The sequence below is a fragment of the Sinohyriopsis cumingii genome, chromosome 3 (assembly GCF_028554795.1).
Source record: "Sinohyriopsis cumingii isolate HCF-2022 chromosome 3, ASM2855479v2, whole genome shotgun sequence".
In the NCBI taxonomy this organism is placed as follows: domain Eukaryota; kingdom Metazoa; phylum Mollusca; class Bivalvia; order Unionida; family Unionidae; genus Sinohyriopsis; species Sinohyriopsis cumingii.
This window is the reverse complement of record NC_142963.1, coordinates 10,919,641-10,942,140: the sequence shown is the minus strand read 5'-3', so window position 1 is coordinate 10,942,140 and position 22,500 is coordinate 10,919,641. Positions and strand designations below refer to the sequence as shown.

Here is a 22,500-nt window from a genome sequence, read left to right as displayed (position 1 = left end):
AGTAATTACCAGGAATCCTTAATTTATTTAATAGACCTGTAAGTACCAAAAATGCAAAATAATTAGTCTCAATTATTACACTAAAGAGAATTAAAGCATATTGTAAATCGACACATACAAAAATCGGACTTGGTGTAAATCAGGCAACATTTAATTAAGCATGAATAACTCGAAGGGGGCTGACATTCTAGTTCCATTTGTTCTAACTGCTGGTCTTAAACAGTGATACAATTTTTAAATAAGCTACTGTACTGGGCATATTATATTTCTAATAGGCACCATTTTAATTTAAAACCAAGTGGACATATTTAAAAAAGCTTTTCATGTAAACCTTAAGCTAACATTTACCATCAGTTCAAGAGAATAATGATTTCAATATGTTCACCATAGCCACCTTGTTATCCATATCGTATGTACACTTTCTAACAATTTCATTTTCAACAAACTAGGTACCACACAAATCCTTCGTTGAAAAAACCATGTTGATAAAGCTATCCATTTGAAATGAGTGGAGATAATAATGCATATTGAGTGCCAGTTTGCATCATTTTCATTTAAGATCATCTAGATAATATGAGCATGAATAGTAGAGTTCAATTCAGAACCACAAAGACATTGTGATAAGTCTTCTGATGAAAATGTCAGATAGTAACGTTTTGAAGCTTACTTCCATGTTCACCATATGCATATAACAACGACACCATATATATACAAGAACTTTTCAAACGTCATGATAAGTTTTTTGGTAGAAAACACTAGTCGACATGACTAGCTATCAAGGAGAAAGATTACTAACAATATCTGCAGATTGTCATTGCAGCGGCATATAGTGGGAAAGATCGGCACTAGTTTTATTTAGAACCAACAGGACCTCTTCATGTTTAAGTTATCGTGAAACACTTGTAAATTATAAATGCTCGCCATACAGAATTTGAAATTATTGCAATCCCATTTATGTTTAAAGAGACTGTATTGGCTGTTTATGACTATGCAGAGTGAATGTTTTCTGTAACTATGACACATCCATGGTATTATCAGATGGACCAGTTACGGTTTTTTGATGTTATTTGCACTAGGTCTGTGTCTGGAACTCATTTTGTGTGTCCACCAAACTGTATAAAGATAACAAATCTGGACGCATTATATCGATCAGCATACGTATCATGCAAGCCAATACAGTGAAATCCAAATCGTCCGAACCTTCCAGCAATAATTCTCACATCTGCAAATGTATTTAATTTTTGAAACAAAAAATGATCCAGATGTTAACAAAATATATTGACGTTTCTTTTAAGCCCCAACTTGAATAAAAATACTACATAATTATTAATCGAATAATAAATTAACATCGATTATCATGCTGTTGTTTTCCATAAGAGACGCGGTATTAACTCTTATAATAAAAGCATAAAAACGTCAAATATTGAAAATTCAGTATCTTCCGATTTCTAAATACTCAGGATAAAACCTAATTACCATTAGAAAACAGCTAGCATAAAACATATATGTTATTGTAATATGAAAATTTCAATTAATGATATCGTCAATTCGAAAACGATTACTTTGCACAAATTTCTCATTAGTAGCCAATCATTTTCGCCCAGACTGGTATATTCTCAATGTTATCTTCGTCCATTTCATTACTGGATTTTATATTTATGTAATTCAAATTTTGTTTCTATTGAATGAACAACCTTTCCAGAACAGAAAAAGCTCTCGTAGATGTGAAGATGGACCATTCTTCTTATGTATACTGTGGACTTAAATTTCATCAATGATTATAAGTTGTAAACATACGTTTTATATAGGAAAGTGTTGTCTGTGATTGTAAGCTGCACTGGTAAGCAAAGTTTGTTCATAACACTTAAGTCCAATGCCAGTTTTAGTAACAATTAGACTAGATGTTTCTTCTATCTAATTTCTTCGGATTCCGGTACGTAGTAGGTCCAATTAAAATGTGTACAAATAAAGGAATGGATGTAATAATGTTTCAATCCCATTTTAGACAATTCACTGGAAACCTATAAAATTTACTGCTTTAGTATTGAAATCAATCATAGTACGAGATAGATTATTAATTCACATTATTCATTGGAATTACTAAATCGTTCACTAACCTTTGGGTTAAGATTTTACTTATGTGAACTACTTGTACTACATTGTGGATTGCATCATTGTGGTATATCAGGTCATTCAAGAATATTGGCATTCTTTCGAAACATTTTATATTCTTGAACTTGTGATATGACTTTTAAGATTACTTAAAACTGAAATCACTACAGAAAAATTTATTTTGGAATTCTCACTTTGGATTCCCGAGAAATAAATTATTTAGTTATTTTAATTAGAATGTCGGTTTATTTTAATTAGATTGCTGGTTTCATTTCCCTCCTGTAACATATTTTATGAACTATACATCTAAAAATCCGTCCAATAGCTCTGGCCCATGTGCATTAGTCCGAGTTTTTATTTTCGTAAACATTTCAAATTTGGTGAATTATTCTCTGTAGAAATTTGCGTTTGCAATAGGGATTACTACACGAGAAGAGCATTTTTAATATGTGTATCGTATTTCTTAAGTACCCGTAATCTTGTATTTTTTTGCAAGTTTCATTAAGAGTCGACGAAATTATATATTACGATTCACTGATGAATGTTAGTACGATTCATTGTTTTGCAAATGCAATTATTTGTCTTCGTACTGGACTTGCTGTAAGCAATTGTCTCCCTGTCTTGTCGGATTTAATTGGAACCTCCGATTCATTATCTGTAATAGGTTGGTTGAGATTAAAGTTAACATTACATTCATAATGCTTAGTGTCTAGTTTTAAATTCATATACAAGATAATACACCATCACTTTAATTTAATCTTGTGCTCTGTAAAAGTACAAATACTTTGATCCTGGCAGTTAAGGATAGCATCATTGCTGGTTTTCTTCTTATATCTGTAGTTTCCTGTACTCTCTTGGTATTGCTCGTGTCATAATATTAATTACCTCAAGTGCTGTCGATGTTTAAATTTCTTAATCTCTGAGCAAGTAAATCATTATTTCCTTTGCCTTGCGTTTACATAAATAACAACTATTATAATCTTTGAATGCTAACCTTCATTATCATAATTTTCCTTCTATTATTAAGCAACACCTAGGCTGCTCGGAGATGTCAGACAAAACTTCCCTCTACCATTCAGCCTAGCCAGCACACCCCTAACTTTTATTAGAGACAAGGGAGTAGCTGCCGTGTGACCAAGATCATTGGTGATGATTACTATTTCAGTATCCTGATAACTATTTTATCTACAATGACCTGTTAGTGTCTGTCAGACAAGATATGTGTCGCTGTTGGTTCGAAGTGAATTGGCTAGGAATTTTTACCAAAGTAGAAAAATCACAGCTAGGTCCATCACAGGGATTTTGCATACGTGTGGAATAATATCCTCATAAACAGTGCATTAATCTTTGCCCTGTGGGCCTGTGTTGACGTCATCATATCCATGTTGGAGGCCATGTGAGCTATGACCGCGTTACTGGCTCACCCTTATTGATATGCTGTAGGGGCCTTGAATTCAGCAGCAAACTTGGTTCATTATGCATTCTGTAATTGCGCCCTATCCAGCTACTCCTTCGGGCTAATTGAATACTGGACAGGCATCCATTTACTGTGAAGGTTTCTCTAGGAATAGAATTTTTACCATGAATGGAATTATGGGTAAATCTGCTCACAAGAGTTAATGTTTTCTACTGCACCAGAACTGAATAGCACATATGACATCCTTGCTTAGATAAACATTCTTCTGGAGGATATATTGTTTGTGATGAGACATGAGTGAAACTAAAGAATATGTGGGCTGCTATGTAGGCGACAGCTCTTGTGCTGCGACGAAATTCTCTCTTCTGGGTTAAAATTCTGTACAGGTCTAAGATCAGGTTGATAGGTTCCCTGAACCACAATAATTTTGTATTAATTAATCAGTTGATATCGTGAACATTTGGAGCACCTGCATAATCATCACAAAGGGTTGGAAGGCACAAGCGTTTACGACCCTGATTTTCTGGTACGAGACTTGCGGATCTTAAATTGAGACCTTGTCGCTTATTGTGCTGTGGAAAAGATGTTTATAAAGGGTCTTTCCAATTTTCTGAGCAGCAATCTGCTACATATTGGAGCAGAAATCATTATGTGAGGACTATATTGCCTCTCTTGGGCTGCAAGAAGGTTCCATGCAGGTACACGGTAATGTGTAGCTCTTTGTCGCCTAAGATACCAAGGATGTATAGGTGCATTAAACCATGACACAATGACCTACTATTCCATCTACTATCGACATACCTCCGTAGGGCTACGAGTACCAGCCTTTGTAACAATTGTTTATATGGACAGTAGATTAATGTCAAGACCATGAATCCTAAAGAACAAGTCTTCCTGCTCCATGTGAGCAGATCACCCTGAAATCGAATGCTATTTTGGCCTACATTATTCTGAGGTGAATTGTCACAACAATTTTGAGAGCTTATCAGCCCAATATTGAGATGGACATTTCACTTAGGACGATTAAAGCCTACGGGCTTTGAGCTATTGCTACGACATGGACCTGTTTAATGTATTCGTCTCTGGAAAAAGTGATGAAAGTCGCACTTGTTAAAATATAGTAAAAGTATATTTTACTTTTCACCCATAGTGGTAGCATCAAAAAAAGACCCAAAGAGATACCATCTCAAAAAAGTGGACACTTTTACTATAAGGGTGAGTATTTGTTGTTTTCATTTACCAGTACGTGAGGACACCAGCCTCCCATCGAACTATATGAAGAGTAACATTACCAATATCAAACTGTATTTGATGTGGAGTAAAACGAATTTTGATGATGTAATAGTTTACTGTTGACATTTACAGATTGCCCCTATCACCCCAATTTAATATCAAACAATTTGTGCCATTGTAAAACAGATAACTGCTACTACGCATAGGTCAATGACGCAGATGAGTTCCATATATTTCTAACGTGTTGAACACTTCTACAAATCACACCAGGGTGAGAGGTTTTGAAAAAGGAAGCGTTCCATGCACCCGCCACACATTATCATGTTTCTGAAGCACAGTCCTCTTTAACAAAACAAGAGATCGAGAGTAATTTGTTTCAATATTGGGTGAAATAGGTATTATGGGGGATGAAAATGCTTTCTCATGATACGTCAGTCCGTATCAGGTGTTAATATAAAATCAAACGAATTGCTGTTTACAAAACAAATGAAAACACAGTAAAGAAAGCTTCAGCTTCAGAGAGAAAGGATGAAAAAGTCCAAAGACTAAAGGATAGAGAATTTAGAGAACTACAGCTTCCATAAATACAATACCGAGAGAGAGAGAGAGAGAGAGGGAGGGAGGGAGGGAGGGAGAGAGAGAGAGAGAGATTGAGAGAGAGAGAGAGAGAACGAGAGGCGCAGGGAGTGATTGAGAGAGAGAGAGAGAGAGGGTGGAGCACATACAAACGCAGAGAGAGAGAGAGAGAGAGAGAGAGAGAGAGAAGAAAGATTAATTCAAATGCAAGGAGAATAATGAGAAATGGAAAAAATATTATACGAATTAGAACTGGCAGGCTCAGCACACTCCCACTCCCACACAATTTAAGGTTTTGATGTTACCATAAGTATTAGGTTAGTACCCCATTTTAAAGAGAAAGAAGCAAGACAACATTTCCTTCATTTTGGGAAAACCTCGGATAACTGGAATTGGTACCAAGACCACTGGACTTTGTTATTATAATCTGTACATATTATCAAAGCTCTTGATATGTACACTTCATTATCGGTATAACAAAATGCTGATAATACTGTGGTTATGAAATATATCTGGATGGATCATGAGATGGAACTAGCGACAAGTCGACAAAGGTTTAGGAATTGGAGGAATACAAACTACAAACATATTTCGAATTTGCTAGGGGAAGAGAACAACTATTTGATAGGTGGCGTTCAGCTAAGAAGGATGATTAAAATTATAATAACTTAAGGCAGCACATATTAATTGAATAGCTCAAGAGTTACTCCATAGTGACGTCAAAACACTTATCTTGGTGAGCAAAAGGTGCTAGGTTTGCAAGATAGTGCTCGTACAGCTAATGCCTGTTTCTTGACTTACAAACTTATATTCTTCAATACGTCTTTATCGCAGCAAGTGTTTTGGTAAATACAAATCATACGAGAAGTTCCTAACCTTAACCTGTCACAACGTTTAAGACTTCTTATACGACTGATCAGAAATCCTTATATCTTCCATCCTGCATGTATGTACGAAGAAAGGCCACAATATGTATAATTGCAACACATGGAAAAATAAGGACGAACATGAAAACAGAGTTATTTAAAATGCTTTTATTTCTAAGAGGTCAAAGTCAGGGCTTATGTTGAATACAATACATTTGTTATGACAAGCAAATCACAGTCTAATTCTGTTATGGAAAGTAATAATGTTTTTTTTCCAATCTGATCCCTTTTACAATATTAAGCGACACAAGTGAATCTCAGTCTTATATGTTCAGGTACTTTACCTTTGACTGAGAAGTCTTCTTCTGGTGAAAGTGTTTCTGTCAGGGAGAAGAATGCGTCTTTGATAATGTCCTTGTTCAATGGGTCAGTTTGTCATCACACTTAGTCTCAGCACTCTTGGCTATCGGAAAAGAGATTTTTTTTACCCATATATGGTATTCACCTATTACAAGGAAATAACCCTAGGACATAGGGTCGCGGTTGTTCCACTTGTAGCTATTAATGATGATATCCAAAACTTATTGAATATAAAATGCTTGATTAATAGCCTGCTTTAGCAGTTACAAAAGCTATGTCAAAAAAGCTCTTGAGAATGATGTCCTTATTCACTGAAACGGTATTAATGATTGTAATCCTTGAGTGCTCTTCAATCTCCCAACGTTATTCAGGTGATGAAAGACGATAACTGTTTGACGAACCGGAAGTTTATCATGAAAGCTCTTGTTATTTTCAATGGGAAATTATCAAACATCAAGTTTCAAAAGTACCGTCATTTTTTGGGAAACATTTTCACCTTATTAGAGAACGGAGATCACATGAGGTACCTGCAGGAGATGAATGGTCAGTGACCTATCAAAGTATTAGTTCAAAGTCACACACACACACACACACACACACACACACACACACACACACACACACACACACATATATATATGTGTGTGTGTGTGTGTGTGTGTGTGTGTGTGTGTGTTTAGGACATGAAACACCGTTGGCCAGTCATTTAGGAGTCAATAAGTCTTATCATAAAACCTTTAATAATTTATTGACCGAAACATAAACGTGATGTTTGAAAATACTATAGATCCCTTCACATGAGTAAAATGATAGGAAATGACAATCAGAAGACATCGAATGATCATTTGCAAACTATTCCTGCTTTTGACGAACGATTTAACAGAATAATGGTAGACTGTGTCAGTGTTTAACCAATGACCAGTTCAAACAACCAATACGTTTTGACCACAATGTGTTCACCCACAAGATTTTCGGAGACGACTCATTGAAGGTATGTTAAAACTTGGATGATACCAAATGCTTTGAAAAGGTTTTGGCACATTTTGGTTTTCCCAAAGTTGCCTATTCTGATTAAGTTTTAAATTTCATGTGTGGAAGTTTCCAGCAAGTTAGGCAGGAAGTTTACACAAAAGAGTTTACATCTTCTGCAGTCCACCCTTTGGAACAAATAATCAAACTTTGAAAAATATGATGCGGTCATATCGGTTTCATGCAGCAAATCTGAAGGTTTCATATAATCCATGTGTCACATTAAGACTAAATATCCATGCACAAAGCTTAGATAACTGACGTTCACAAATACAACAAATCTCAAAATTTATATTTACCCATTGATGAAAAGTATATCTACATATTTCACTATCTTTAGATATATTATATTTTATTTAATTTTCTTAATTTGTATTCATTGTCCTAAACTGCATAAAATATATCTTGTGATTTGGCTCTGTTGAAAAGATAAATTATGTGGGATCTATACATATATGTTTTCGAGGGCGTTGTTAATTTGTAAATATAATCGTAATAATAAGACGCAAGATATGGCATATTTTCTGAATTACTGACGGGGTATGGAAGTTTCAAGAAGAACTATGTGGATTCCAATTGGTTGTGAGAGATCATGTAAATATACGCAATTTATCTAAAATCGATAGTGTATGTTGTTAAATCGGGTCTATTGACAACGACAGTTGCAATATACGGTGTATATAAGAAAAAATTAAGCATTCAGTTTCATTCTGATAAATGGCGTCATTAACACATTTTGTTTTCCTCATGTAAGTCAGCAGAAGTATTATTTATCTACTTATACATTTTTCGAGAGGATAAACGTTGGTTTTGAACTGTTCAGTGGTGATAGAAAATTATCATTATTTGGACTCTAAAATTATTCTGGAACTGTTAGAAATTATTCGAAAGAATTCTGGACAACGCCATTTTGAGGACGTCATCGTTCTTGGAGTACCAGTTCATTTCCGGTATTGAAAGTTATAAGGGACTTTTCATTCGTTTATGACTTTCGTAGACCTTTATCAGGCCAAATTTGGATTCAACTCATTTTACTATAAATTTCTCTCACATTTTTCAGTTATTACTTAATTTGTTAAATTGTTTGCTAAGTTTTAGAAAAGTTGTCGGTTTTGCATTTTTGCTGTTACTTAAGTTTGCGCCAATAGTGTCGTAATAGAAAAGAGATTGCTCGTCCGGGATACGAATTTAAGTGAAATTGAATTTGTTTTGAAATTTAAACTCGTTTTAATTTGGAATTATCTTAGCCTCTGATTGTTATCTTTTTATATAGTGAAACCAGCAAATGTCAACAAAAATGTAGTATTGATTCCGATTCAACCCACGAAAGGTTAAAATCTTAGAGAAATTCAAATTCAAAAGAAACAAAAATGAAGGGGAACTGAAAGGAAAATGCAATTTCAAAAAGAAGAAAGAGAGGTACAATTTCAAAAATAAAACATAAATAGAATTTAAATTCCAAATGCGAAGAGAAGACATGCATTTGAAATTTCAAAGACGAAAAGACAAGACCAAGATGGAATTTCAAATTATTTAAAAGGATTAGAATTGGCAATCAAAAATTGATACCCTTGTTTGGATGGTTTCAGAAATAACAGGTTAGTTCCCCATTTGCAGGAAAATGAAGTAGATCAATATATTTGGTATTTTCAAACAAATAGCCTACAATTATGAAATGGCCAAGAGAGCACTAAATTTTGTTATTACTGAGTATACTTATTGGCAAAGCTTGTGATGCATATATTTACTATCAATTAAAGCCAGTACTAATTATTATTTTGTATAAGAATGTATCGTGAAGGAATATGAGTTGGTACATGAGTGTTATAGGCAGAGGTTTCGGAACTGGAGAAAAGCAAAAGACTAAACGTACGTCTGATTTGCGTGGGAAAAAGCGGGGCAATTGTACATGTTGTGCATGTCGAAAGAGACTTAGAACGATTATAACAAACTTAGACAACGCACACTAGTCTTAGAGCCGCTTTCATAATGGCATCCAACTTTACCCGGATAAACGAAGGATAGGAACGTTAGAAAACGTTGCTTGTTTTATTTGTCGCTTTCCTCTCAACAAGTGGTTCGTAGGAAACCAAACCAGTCTCAATCGAGTACTTACAAAGTTCAGTCTTCTACAACTAATCGGAATCCAACGTCTGATAAAACTGAACAGGAATTCATATTTCTTCCTACATGCACTTATTGTAGGAAAATGGGGCGCGTTATTTATGATTGCTTGAACTTATTAAATAAAAAATCAATTAAAACAAAACAGTTCCAAATGCTATTGTTTGTCATTGGTCAAGGTCATGGTCATGTATTCTAAAGAATACATTTGTGGGGTCGAACAAATTCCAATCTCAGTCTGATTTAATTATGGGGAATCATGAACCATTCCTATCGTAGGATTCTATATCACTTATTGGTGATTCGACCAATCCTATACCTATTAAACTATTCAGGGAGGCATGAGCTTTTCAGAGTGTTTTACTGTCAGGTACTTTGGTTTGTCTCAGAAGTCTTCTTTTTCTGAATGTGTTCTTGGTCAGGGAGTAGAGTGCAGTTTTATTCAAATTTCTCTCCATAATTTTAACTTAGAATTTGACATATTTCAGGGCCAGTGGCTGTTGGCGCTGTGAATGTTTTATACGTTGATGGTGTTCATTTAGTGTTAGGCAATAACTTTGCAGGAGATAAGGTTGTGATTAATCTACTTGCACCTGACAGGCCTTGTTTGTATCAAACGTTTGATCCTATATTGCATTTAGTACAGCTTTTTACTCTTGAGAATGAAGTTGGCCCCTAGTATTCATTTGGCTGACACACGTATTGGCCAGGCTATGGATGAGGTTACTTCTAATTATGTGAATGATGACTCAGATGTATTGATCATTGTGATCATCCTTTAACCCCTCATTATCTAATGTCTAATTAGGGTGACAAACGACAATCACTTGTCGTCGAACAGGAAAAATATTATGTGATCTCCTGTTATGTTCAGAGGGCTATTAACAAAGTTGATTCCATAAAGTTGCTTGAGTCATTTTAGATGTGAAATTCGAAGTATAGCCCATACAACGCATTTGATTTGGCATTTGGGAGTCTTCAAGACATAGCACAATTTGCATTCGCCGGATATTAAGCTTGATGTTTTCAAATATTGTAGATCTTATATTTCTAAAATGGCCATTTTTAGTTTATTTGAGCTTCTTTTTGAAATTCTGTATATGCACCACTGGAGTTGTTAAAAGAAAAACTTCTTCTAACAGAGGATTCCAACAATAATCTCTTTCATTATGTCTTTCATTGTCAAATGGCAACAAACAATCTTCTGTCTGCTCACTCAATACGGACACTGAGGCAGGACAAATCTACAAGGGTAAGAACTTTTCAGCCTGGTGATAAAATTCTATCTCTCCCTTGCCAATACTTCAAAATCCTCTTCAAGTTAGATAATAATAATAATAATAATAATAATAATAATAATAATAATAATAATAATAATAATAATAATAATAATAATGAGGAGTTGTATAGCGCCTAATCTTTAGAAGCTCTAAGCACTTTACAACAATAGACAACACCTATAACATAAAAAATATAGAATGATATGATTACAAAAACAAAAACCATAAATTAGAAAACATAAAAAAACATGCTGAAAATATATAAGGCAGGAAACATTATTATGCCTTTAAGTTTGTTCATGCAGTCGAAATAAGTGAGTTTTAATGGGATCACTATGTCTTTGTGTCCACGTTCAGTGGGCAATTCATTCCATGTTGCTGGGCCCTGGTATGCAAAATAGCGTTGTTCATATGACTTTGTTTTCATAGTGGAAATTATGAGTACACCATTGTCAGAAGAGGAGCGTAAGTATCTTGCTGGTGTGCACACATGGGTGAGATCGGATATGTATGTTGGACTGGAGTCCATCAATGAAACATAGCACAGAACAAACTTTGTGTTTGATTCTGGATCGAATGGATAGCCATTGTAGGCTACAGAGCAGTGGAGAGGTGTGCACTGATCGTTTTACTTTAAGTACGATCTGATCAGATGTGTTTTGAAGTTTTTGAAGTTTCTGAAGTAGATATTGAGATGAACCAGACATAATTTAGTTACGATATTCCAGTATTTAAGGTACTAATGAAGACACAATTGTTTTAGTGGCATCAACTGAAAGATATTTACTAATGAACCTTAAGAAGTTTTAAAAAGAGAATTAAATTATTTAATACACTTGTGAGGTGTAAACAGAAACAACTCTGCCATCAATACATATGTTTTTATGTGTTGTATCATTGTAAAACGAAAACAGGCATTTAGAGAAGAAAACGTAATTTTTAAAACCTAGTTTTGTTGGATTTCATCTAATTGTTTTCAGCCCTTCCACATTGTCTGATGGCTGGTGTGCAGAAACTACCCAAGGTGTTTTGGATTGTATGTGTGTGTATGGATTGTTGGGTGGTATAGGTTGTATGTATAGTCTTTGTGGAGTTACTACACATAGGGTTCTGGACTTGTTGTGTGTATGTGCATGGGGTATTGGATGGTTTAGATGGTACGACGGATTGTATGGTTTTGGATTACAGACAGTTTGTTTTCAACCCTTCCACGTTTGGTCTGATAGCTGGTGTGTGGAGAATTTGAATTGTGTGTGGATATTTATCTTTTTCTAAGTTTGTTTATTTAGTCAGTTCAAACATAAGCCATGCTGTCAATACCATCTTCATTTGCATTTGACCACGTAAGCAATTTTGATCCTGAAAACACTTTTGACACCCAAGCGTCCCAACATCGTTATGTCCGTATTATCATATAGCGTCCCCGCCTTTTAATATCCAGTATGAATTGATTTCGTCCCCCTTGACCCTATAATGCCCTCTGGTACTACAATTAAATGTAATGTAAAGAAATGCTAAAAATATAGCTACTAACCATGTCAGCATATCATAGGGCATTTGGTTAATGAGACATTTACAAAGGTATCTGTTTAACATTTAAGCGTATTAGTCTTCAGGTCTTGCCCACTGACGAAATAGCTATTGATTAATAAATTATCATTAAATTTGCCAAAGAATTAGGCAAAGAAATAACTTGGTTTTGTCTTAAAACTATTCAACTATTTCTCGTTGTACATGCCTACAACGTTATCTAGGGTGAATACGTGTTTTTCCAGGTAAGCGACTGTATTAACATGTACCTAGCAAGATTTTACTTGTGACGAGGTAACATTACTAACATGATATGCACGGGTATTCTACCCTGACTTGTGCTCACTCTCCTATGGATTTAAGTAAAATCGATTTCTAAAACCGACACTAGTCGTTTTGGATCACGTCAAGGAGTGTACGCTCTCCATCTTTCTCCAGCCATAGGGATGACTGTGTTTGTAGCTGATTGTGTCTGTCGCAGTGATTGTGACTGTCGTTGTGATTGTGTATGTCGCTGTGAAGTGTGATTGTCGATGTGACTGTGAATATGACTAGAACTGTCTGAAGCTCTCTGAAGGTGTCTAAAGTTGTTTAGAGCTGTCTGGAGTTTCCAGAATATTTAATGCTGCGTGCTGTCGATACGTATGTATATATGTACGTATGTCTGTGCCACGGATGTAGACGCAGCAAATTAAAAAAGGTGCTGTATGCTGTCTGTACGTGTGTATACGTGGTGGATTCATAAAGGGTGCGAGCGGCCAATAAGAGTGTGGGCCAACCCAACGAATCGTGCGACTGTACAGGGGGTCTAGAAGCATACGTTTGGATCAATTGTTGTTCCATTGCATTTTTATATCCATAAAATTATTTTAAATCTTCGTTGTGTTCATAAGATTATTTTGAATCTTAGTTGTGTTCATAAGATTATTTTGAATCTTAGTTGTGTTCATAAGAATATTTTGAATCTTAGTTGTATTCATAAGATTATTTTGAATCTTAGTTGTGTTCATAAGATTATTTTGAATCTTAATAGAATTCATATTCGAGATTATGTGAATCTCTCTTATAGTGTAAAATACTGTTTGAAGCGTATCTGCAGTTGATGAGGTTTCTTGGATCTGTACTTCATATTGATTTAATATTTTGGTTTATTTTTAACATGTGAATGTTGTGTAGAGTGATTTGAGTAAATCGTGTGTTTAGAGCGTGAGAGAAACGTTTTATTTTTACATCATATATTTTTCTTTATTAATTAATTCACAAATTTCCATCTTTCTCACATTGTTTTTGTCTTATTCATCTAGTCCAAAAACCCACTCGGTTTCTATACTGCAACAAAATTCTGAAGGAATTATTTTACATTCACAATCTACGCACAAACTACTATTCATTTTGTAAAGTTTCCATGCTATAATACATAATGTAATGACGAATGGAGTGATCCTTTTTGCTGACATACACAATCATTTAGCTATAATTCGTTAAGCAATATAATGGTCAACTAATAATATGCTTAAACGAATTTTGTTGGTCAAAGGTTCAAAAAATGTTATAAACAATACATTTAAGAGACTGACTATTAATTGAATGAACATATTTTCCAGAAATTTAAGATAAACCTAGTTGAGCATATTTACTGCTAAGTTTTAAACAACTTTCAAATTAGCTGCAATGATGGACATGCTTCATGTCAAATTAACAAACATTTCAATTAGGAACAAAGAAGACCGAAAGCTTTTTAGCAATATGTTCAAGACAGCAGCTACGCGGCCATATTGGATATAATAAATCTTATGACGAGAAATCGTTTCTAAATTACTTTCCGTTTAAGAGAAATAGCGATTACCATAATTTCAAGAATGATATCCTGGAGCCCAATGTTAATATAACTTTTCGATCAGTGTGAGTAACATATTAATATTATAAGATGGCTTTTCGTTTGGGCCATATTAGACATCAAATAGGCAACATTTTACTTTGAAGTCAAAGAAATTAACAAAACGATCTTCTGTAAAAGCCTTATATTACTATTTACATTCATTGAGAGGAAAAACAAGAACGAAACGTTTAAAACAGCTACACAAGTTATACATTCTTAGGTATTTAATAATGTATGATTTATGTAGCCTTTCGATCATTTAATACCTGCTTTGAAGCGAGTCAAGTGGCTTGGCTTGGCAAATAACATCGTTGTTTATTACATGTCATTGCATACAATTCCCGGAAGAAAAATCCATTACATATATATTTATACGTTTTGCAATCCTTATTCAGAGTGGTGTTTATTAAAAACGATAAATGTATTTTCAATGGTTGAATACTTGCCTGGTAACTACTATAATGGACACTTAATAAAGTGTTGGAAGGTTAAACCCCTCTCTCATTGTAATAGACTGGCTGGTAAAATAATATAACGAAGTACACAGTGAGTGCAATTGGTGCGTTGTTACCACCTCTCAAATGGACACAGTAGCGGGGTTAAAAAATCATACATCTTGCACGCAGGTTAGCATTGAGTAGTAGATTTGACAAGTACTTCCCTAACAGCCCAGAGCTATTTTTGCACACAGATTGGTTGACAGATGAGAGTATTGAAATGAGGGATAAACGTTGGATATTACAAAATGTGGGTGTCACACTGATTGTGATATCCAAACGATAAGAATTCTAAATTAAACATATTGAACATTTGCAGGAAATATTGTAAATTTACATCAGATATTAATATAATGAGAAGAACAAGACAAGCTATTCCTCATTTTTCTTTTGCTTTGATCAATGTAACAAGAATGATCAATACCCTGAATTACAAAACAACATGTATTGTTTTAAACTTATCTTTTATTCCCTCCACGTTACTATTATTACTCGAAGTCAAGAACTAACGTTTGTTCTCTATTAAACTATTTATTCTTTGATAATGGTCTTGACCTACAGAAACTGAAAGCCACTGTGCATAAATCAACTTTAATGTTTCAGTCAGCGCCCTTGACCTTGAACTACTGTGGAAAAATATATTGTATATCCTGGTGGCTTTATTTATGTTTGAAACCTGCTACAGATGATAAGATGTCTGTCGGGTGAAACTTCTTTAACATGATTTTTCGTTCAGGAGCGATAGCAATACTCACAAAATTGCTGCAGTGTCGGCCACTTAATACGATAGCTCGGCACTACCTTTATTTGGTGTCAACAAGACATGATAATAAATCTTTAAAATAGCCCATGTTGATATGAACATCTACGCAAAAGGAGCAGCATTAAGAAAAATTTAGATAGACACCACGTAGCGCATCGTGGATATCCCTGCGGTCACATTTGGGTATAACTAACTAGACATTAGAATATGTCTTTTAGTAAAGGCAAGATATTCAGTAAAAGTGGTGTGAACGATATTTCAATGTGGATGCTGTGGTGGCTATATTGACCTCAAATTTAGACCATTGTAATTTACGTCACATTGGTGGGCTTACTAAAGGTTCAAAATGGATAATTTATATTGTAAATGAACAAGTCGTCATCAGACGTCTTTTGGAGAATCCCAGTGTATATCAAACGTTCCGTCTATGTGAAAAAGCAGTTGAAGATGTGTCTAGGTTGCTTCCACGGTAGCCATTTACGAATTGAGACTAGCAACATTTTCAATTAGGAGCTACTAAAATTACCTGTTGTGGCAGCCCTGTTAAACGTCTGACTAGCATCAACATTTTATGTTAGAGCAAACTAGACCTGACGATGGCATGTTATGGTTGGTTCCATGTCAATCAGTCAAGTAATTTAGTAGGAGTATAGAGAAAGAAACAAATTGCAAGCGGATGGTTAGATATAATTAATTCCTTAATCTTACCTTGTCTATGAATAGTAGAAAAAACATTTTCTCAAACAGTCATTTGTTTAACATAGGCACCAGTAACATTTGTTACTTATGTGATTGTGTGTGATTTCGACCAGATAAGTTGAGGTAATCAGTCTTGTAAGCAACTGATTAGAAATAGTACAATCTGGTAAAGCTTGCATTAAGTCACAAGAGACCAATGGTTTGCCCCAAATGTATGTCGTCTCAGTAACTTTCACAAAAGGTACATCTGTTGTTTGTTGGATATGACTTGACAACACCGAAAGCACAATCGGACCACCTTAGCTATTCCTATGGTTGGATAGACCTTAGAATAGGCTCAGTAGTTGTAAATTAAACAACAATTAGATACATTCGTAACTTCTCGGCAATCTTCATTCCATAAATAACCGAGGTGGATCGAATGTCAGAAATGGCAGTTGTCAGCATACATTAAAATAAAACCATAAGATTGGATTCAAAATATTAAATTCCATAATATATTGATGTATTTTAGCTAAACAATATATTGCAAGAACGTTGAAGACCATGATATGATGGAAACTACTAATAAACAAATTGTTTAAAATGTTTTTAAAAAATGGAACTTCCTCTCCAGTACCAATTCAGGTGAAAGGTTCTCGGTGAAATTAACGTGCAATTGCCCAAATGAATTTAGAAAGGATAAATTAAAACAATTTCACCTTTTCAAGCGCTAGGTGCAATCATTTGCAATATTTCGGCCAGTGACTTCGCACTTTCAAATTTGCACACTTTAAAATTATTCCCAGTGGTCCTTACCCTAATCACAAATCATAATTCAAGCGTTTTACATAAGAAACATGTCATTTTTGGAAAGATGATTGGCAGCGATGATGAAAACTTACCTGGTTTTGAGGTCGTCGATGCTGCAAGAAAATATAACAATAATACAAATTCGGATATAGTATATATCTTCATCTACAAACATATTAGACGTCATACTGGCAACTTTGTTTTATGATAAATAATAGCTATAAAACGACTTTAAAGATCGCTGTTGTTGTGACCATTTTAAACCTCCTATCGGCAGCATTTTTTAATCTCCAGCTAGAAACCATTATATTTTGGTTATTCCCCCATGCTGATACAGTCAATCATTAAGAGAAGGAATGATGGCACCACTACCTGGTTTATGACCAGTACATCTAAACACATATAATTTAGAAATAAGCAGGTTGAACTTGAAAATATCCACACACAGTCATATGTTTCACTAAGTACCTTTTATTTTAGATATGCATGCCAAGGTGTGTGATTGCGATCAGATTAATTGAAACAGTCATCGTTGTAATTAACTGGCGTAGCATATCAATATCCTGCATATGTTCGAGTCGGTTAAACATATATCTCAGATGTATATATGCTCAGTAAGGTTCAGATTAGACACTGCTTGTTGGCCCCATTGGTCTTCGCGGAAAGAATGTAAAGGAAAGAAAGTGGTATATACTGCAGTATCTTCTCTCTAACGATCTGAAATGTTAGCTCAAATCCAAGTGAGCGATTTCAAACCAATCATGAGTGACCCTGAACAAACGCCACGTCACTTATCCCTCAATACCAATCAAGAGAGTCCATAATCACCCTATAAACAATTAGTTCCGTTGCAAAAATTATTACCAAATATGAATAACGAAACACACACTAAAATTACATTTTGCAATCAAAATGAACGATAACACTTTTTCCATGGAGAAAGTCGAAACCAAGCGAAAATGACGATTCGTGTCAACCAACACTCTCCAAAATGTGTTGGCAGAAGTTCGCGTTAGCTTTGAAGAAGACATGGTTGGATAATATCTAATACCATTTATATTCACTGCAGTGTGTTATCAAGAGGGTGAGAGAGAACAACTTGTGGTACAACTTATATTCTGATAGACTATCCAAGATGAGGTAAAAAGGAAACTCGTCCGATAGCTGCTGGTAATTGTTTCATAATCCAGCTCCCGAAATAGTGACCTGCAGAAAATTTTGAATTTGCATTTTTTTTCTGCTTATATAAACAGTTAAAGTTTCGCTGGTTGAATTTTCTTTGTATGTACTGTTGATGAATTTGCCCCAAGGGACATATTTTTAAACGGATGTTAACACGCGTATGTGACATAGAGCCCAATATTCCAAGGAATTGTAAACGAGATAGATTCTTAATGTGCTTCTGTAAATTGTCCATTTTCAAGAAAAACTTCCGACAATTTGAATATTTTCAAACTAATCAACTTTGTTATACCGTTTGTATACCAATTTTGAAAACATCTATGTCGTAAAGAGTGCAATTTGTATTTTTTTGCAAACAGTTTTGCTATTGGTTATCCACACATTCAAATATGGGTGTATCCTTCTTTCAATTGGTTTTCTTAATAATAAAATAAATTTACGGCAATAATACTTGAGGATCTAACTTGTAACAAAATATGTATTACTGTTGAAATAAGTATATTGTTTCTAGCATATAACTATCTTAATAGGTAAACAGGCTAGACTCCCAAGCTATGAGGGTTGAAATGCCGAGTTAAAAATAAGAAACATTGGACATAACGAAAACTCTCGTACACAGAAACTGATTTGCGAGAAATCTAATTTCCGTAAGTAGGTAATTTGTAACAATTATGGACTACTATTGTGTTAAACAGATGAGAACGAATCTTTGAGGACATTTTGTTGGTGTCTAGCATGAAATGTAAGTATGGAAAGGTCGATAAGTTAAAAAAAAAAATGTTTCTTTATATTATTTAATTTTAAGACACTAGCCAAATTTACTGGAGCTATCAAAATAACAAGTCTCACACCCCTATCTTTACGTATGTCTGTGATAATGAATTGCTATACTTAACATTTTCTAAATCGAAATGATTGCAACCAATACAAAGCTGTGTGGCTTAAGTTTAAAATCCTACATAAACTCGCCACCTTATTTGTGTCCTGAGTACAAAATTTATATTCGACTTTTACCTATTTCCAAAACACGAACACTTGCAACTTTACAAGTAATCTTCATATCATACAAACCCGCAGGTTCACTAGTTTGAAAAAGAAAATTGGTGTGGTCATTGTTTCTCACTAACTATTTAAGTGTATGGATATCACGATTTCTAAGTGCGATAAATATTGTCACTTACAAAACACGAACCAAACTTGTTACAGTTTCATTTTTAATATGATAAATAAATGGCATCTCACTCGACAAGGGATTGCAAATTCACTCTCAAATCTCTGTGCACTGCAATGGTAAAAACAGTGGAAAATAGCTATTATTTTACCACACTGTCTTTGAAGAAACGAATGTGTTACTTATTGCAAGTGACTTCATTGGCTAACGGATGCATTCTACCGACTTAGCTACGGTTCAAAGCCCGATTTGAGTTCAGTTGCTCTCTTCAGAATGAGAAGATCTGACCATTAAAAACTCACAAGAAAAATAACTGATAAGCAATCGTACAATTTGTGATCAACGGGAAATGTGTCAGTCTTATTCCAAATATATCACGGAATATTTTGATGTAATAGTGTGCGAGAACTTTACATCGACGTTTACGAGAAAAGGCCGTAGCAGACTATTTATGGTTCACTCTTGTGACATTTTACAAAAGATGTGGATTCCTTCTTATTGGAACGAGTTTTAAAATGGAATGTATGTATTTGAAATTGGTAGGGAATATATACAATGAGAATGTTAAGTCCCTTGATATTTTTAAAAGTAGGAAAGACGCATTCCCTGTCTCTTTCCTTTACTCTCTGTCTGTTGCATATATGCATGCACTTTAGTTCCTTATACAATGATATAGATTGAAATCATACTGGCATTCGATCTAAGTTACCTCAAAAGATGTGTCAGTTGTCCCAAGAAATGTTACATTAGTTTTGTAAGTCTGTCAAACGTACAAAGTGTATGAGTACATACAAAATCTTTAGTTGTGTTTGTGACTGTCAGATATCTTTGAATTTTGTCTGGGTAGCTTTTATTAATTTTCCCCAGCGACGTGTCATGATAAACATTTATACAAATGAATTTATCGTTTTCTGAGGACTTAAGTAACAGTACACTAAATACAGACCCTCTGCTTTACAGTGAAGGAATAATCTGAGGGAAAACCATCATATTTTGCACTATCATTGTGAAATCAGAACAAGCGTTCAGAGAAAGAAACGAAACAATTTTTTAAAACTATTTCTCCCATTTCATTTAATATTGCAATATAACATAACTTGGTGATGTGTTCTAGTCATTGGCCTAGGGACCTTTACGATGATGCTTGAATAATCTCCATCTGCATCCATCTAAACATGACATTTTCACATTTGGGACATATAACAAACGTCACTGCAGTCATTTGAAAAAATATATCTATGCTTTCTAAAAAGCTGATGAATGAAATAAACAATTGCCGATGAATATTTCTCATGCAGAATTTTCGTTTGTCTCCATAAAGGTACAAAATCTACTATCATTTTAAGTTCATATTTTCCTATAAATACCGGAAAAAAGAACAAACAAAAAGGATTTGCCACTTTTTTGCCTTTGCGATTACCCTCTCTATCGATCTAGGTTATGGTTCCTTCACGTTCGAATCAAAGGGATATTGTTAATTACGTACATGCTTCATGCATACAAAGCGGAGCATTTGTCAGTCTGATCATTCGTCGTTCCTTTGGCGCGATTTGTTAAGCTTGAATAACACTATTGAAAGATATGGTAAAGGGATTATGTGTTGTGTCTATGGATTGAATGACAGAATATTTTGTTGGATTTCATCTCCTTGTTGTCAGCCCTCCTGCATTGTCTGATGGTTGGTGTGTGGAAAGTAGCCAAGGTGTTTTGGTTTGTATGTGTGTGTATGGATTGTTGGGTGGTATAGGTTGTGTGTATAGTTTTTGTGGAGTTAGTACACAAGGTGTTCTGGATTTGTTGAGTGTATGTGCATGGGGTATTGGATGGTATAGGTGGTATGATGGATTGTATGGTTTTGGATTATAGATAGTTTGTTTTCAACCCTTCCACGTTTGATCTGATAGCTGGTGTGTGGAGAATGCCCAAGATAGTTTGAATTGTGCATGAATATTTATCTTTGTCTAAGTTTGTCTATTTAATCAGCTCAAGCATAAGCCCATTTGTCAATACCATTTTCATTTGCATCTGACGACATAAGCAATTTTGATCCTGAAAACACGTTGGACACCCAAGCGTCCCAACATCGTTATGTCCGTATTATCATATAGCGTCCCCGCCTTTTAATATCCAATATGAATTTATTTCGTCCCCCTTGACCCTATAATGCCCTCTGGTACTACAATTAAATGTAATGTAAAGAAATGCTAAAAATATAGCTACTAACCATGTCAGCATATCATAGGGCATTTGGTTAATGAGACATTTACAAAGGTATCTGTTTAACATTTAAGCGTATTAGTCTTCAGGTCTTGCCCACTGACGAAATAGCTATTGATTAATAAATTATCATTAAATTTGCCAAAGAATTAGGCAAAGAAATAACTTGGTTTTGTCTTAAAACTATTCAACTATTTCTCGTTGTACATGCCTACAACGTTATCTAGGGTGAATACGTGTTTTTCCAGGTAAGCGACTGTATTAACATGTACCTAGCAAGATTTTACTTGTGACGAGGTAACATTACTAACATGATATGCACGGGTATTCTACCCTGACTTGTGCTCACTCTCCTATGGATTTAAGTAAAATCGATTTCTAAAACCGACACTAGTCGTTTTGGATCACGTCAAGGAGTGTACGCTCTCCATCTTTCTCCAGCCATAGGGATGACTGTGTTTGTAGCTGATTGTGTCTGTCGCAGTGATTGTGACTGTCGTTGTGATTGTGTATGTCGCTGTGAAGTGTGATTGTCGATGTGACTGTGAATATGACTAGAACTGTCTGAAGCTCTCTGAAGGTGTCTAAAGTTGTTTAGAGCTGTCTGGAGTTTCCAGAATATTTAATGCTGCGTGCTGTCGATACGTATGTATATATGTACGTATGTCTGTGCCACGGATGTAGACGCAGCAAATTAAAAAAGGTGCTGTATGCTGTCTGTACGTGTGTATACGTGGTGGATTCATAAAGGGTGCGAGCGGCCAATAAGAGTG

The 22,500-nt window shown here is 34.8% G+C and overlaps 1 protein-coding gene across 3 annotated transcripts in view; it reads right to left on the bottom strand.

Annotated features, from left to right (window-relative positions):
• Nucleotides 1-22,500, bottom strand: part of LOC149802453 (uncharacterized) — a 106,181-nt gene that overhangs the window by 13,612 nt on the left and 70,069 nt on the right. The window contains exon 7 of one of the 3 annotated variants that reach the window (XM_089951686.1): nt 17,250-17,270. The exons of the other annotated variants lie outside the window; for them this stretch is intronic. Within the exon in view, the coding sequence (XP_089807812.1) occupies nt 17,250-17,270 (21 nt within the window). The remainder of the gene's footprint in view (nt 1-17,249; nt 17,271-22,500) is intronic. 3 annotated transcript variants of the gene reach the window in all.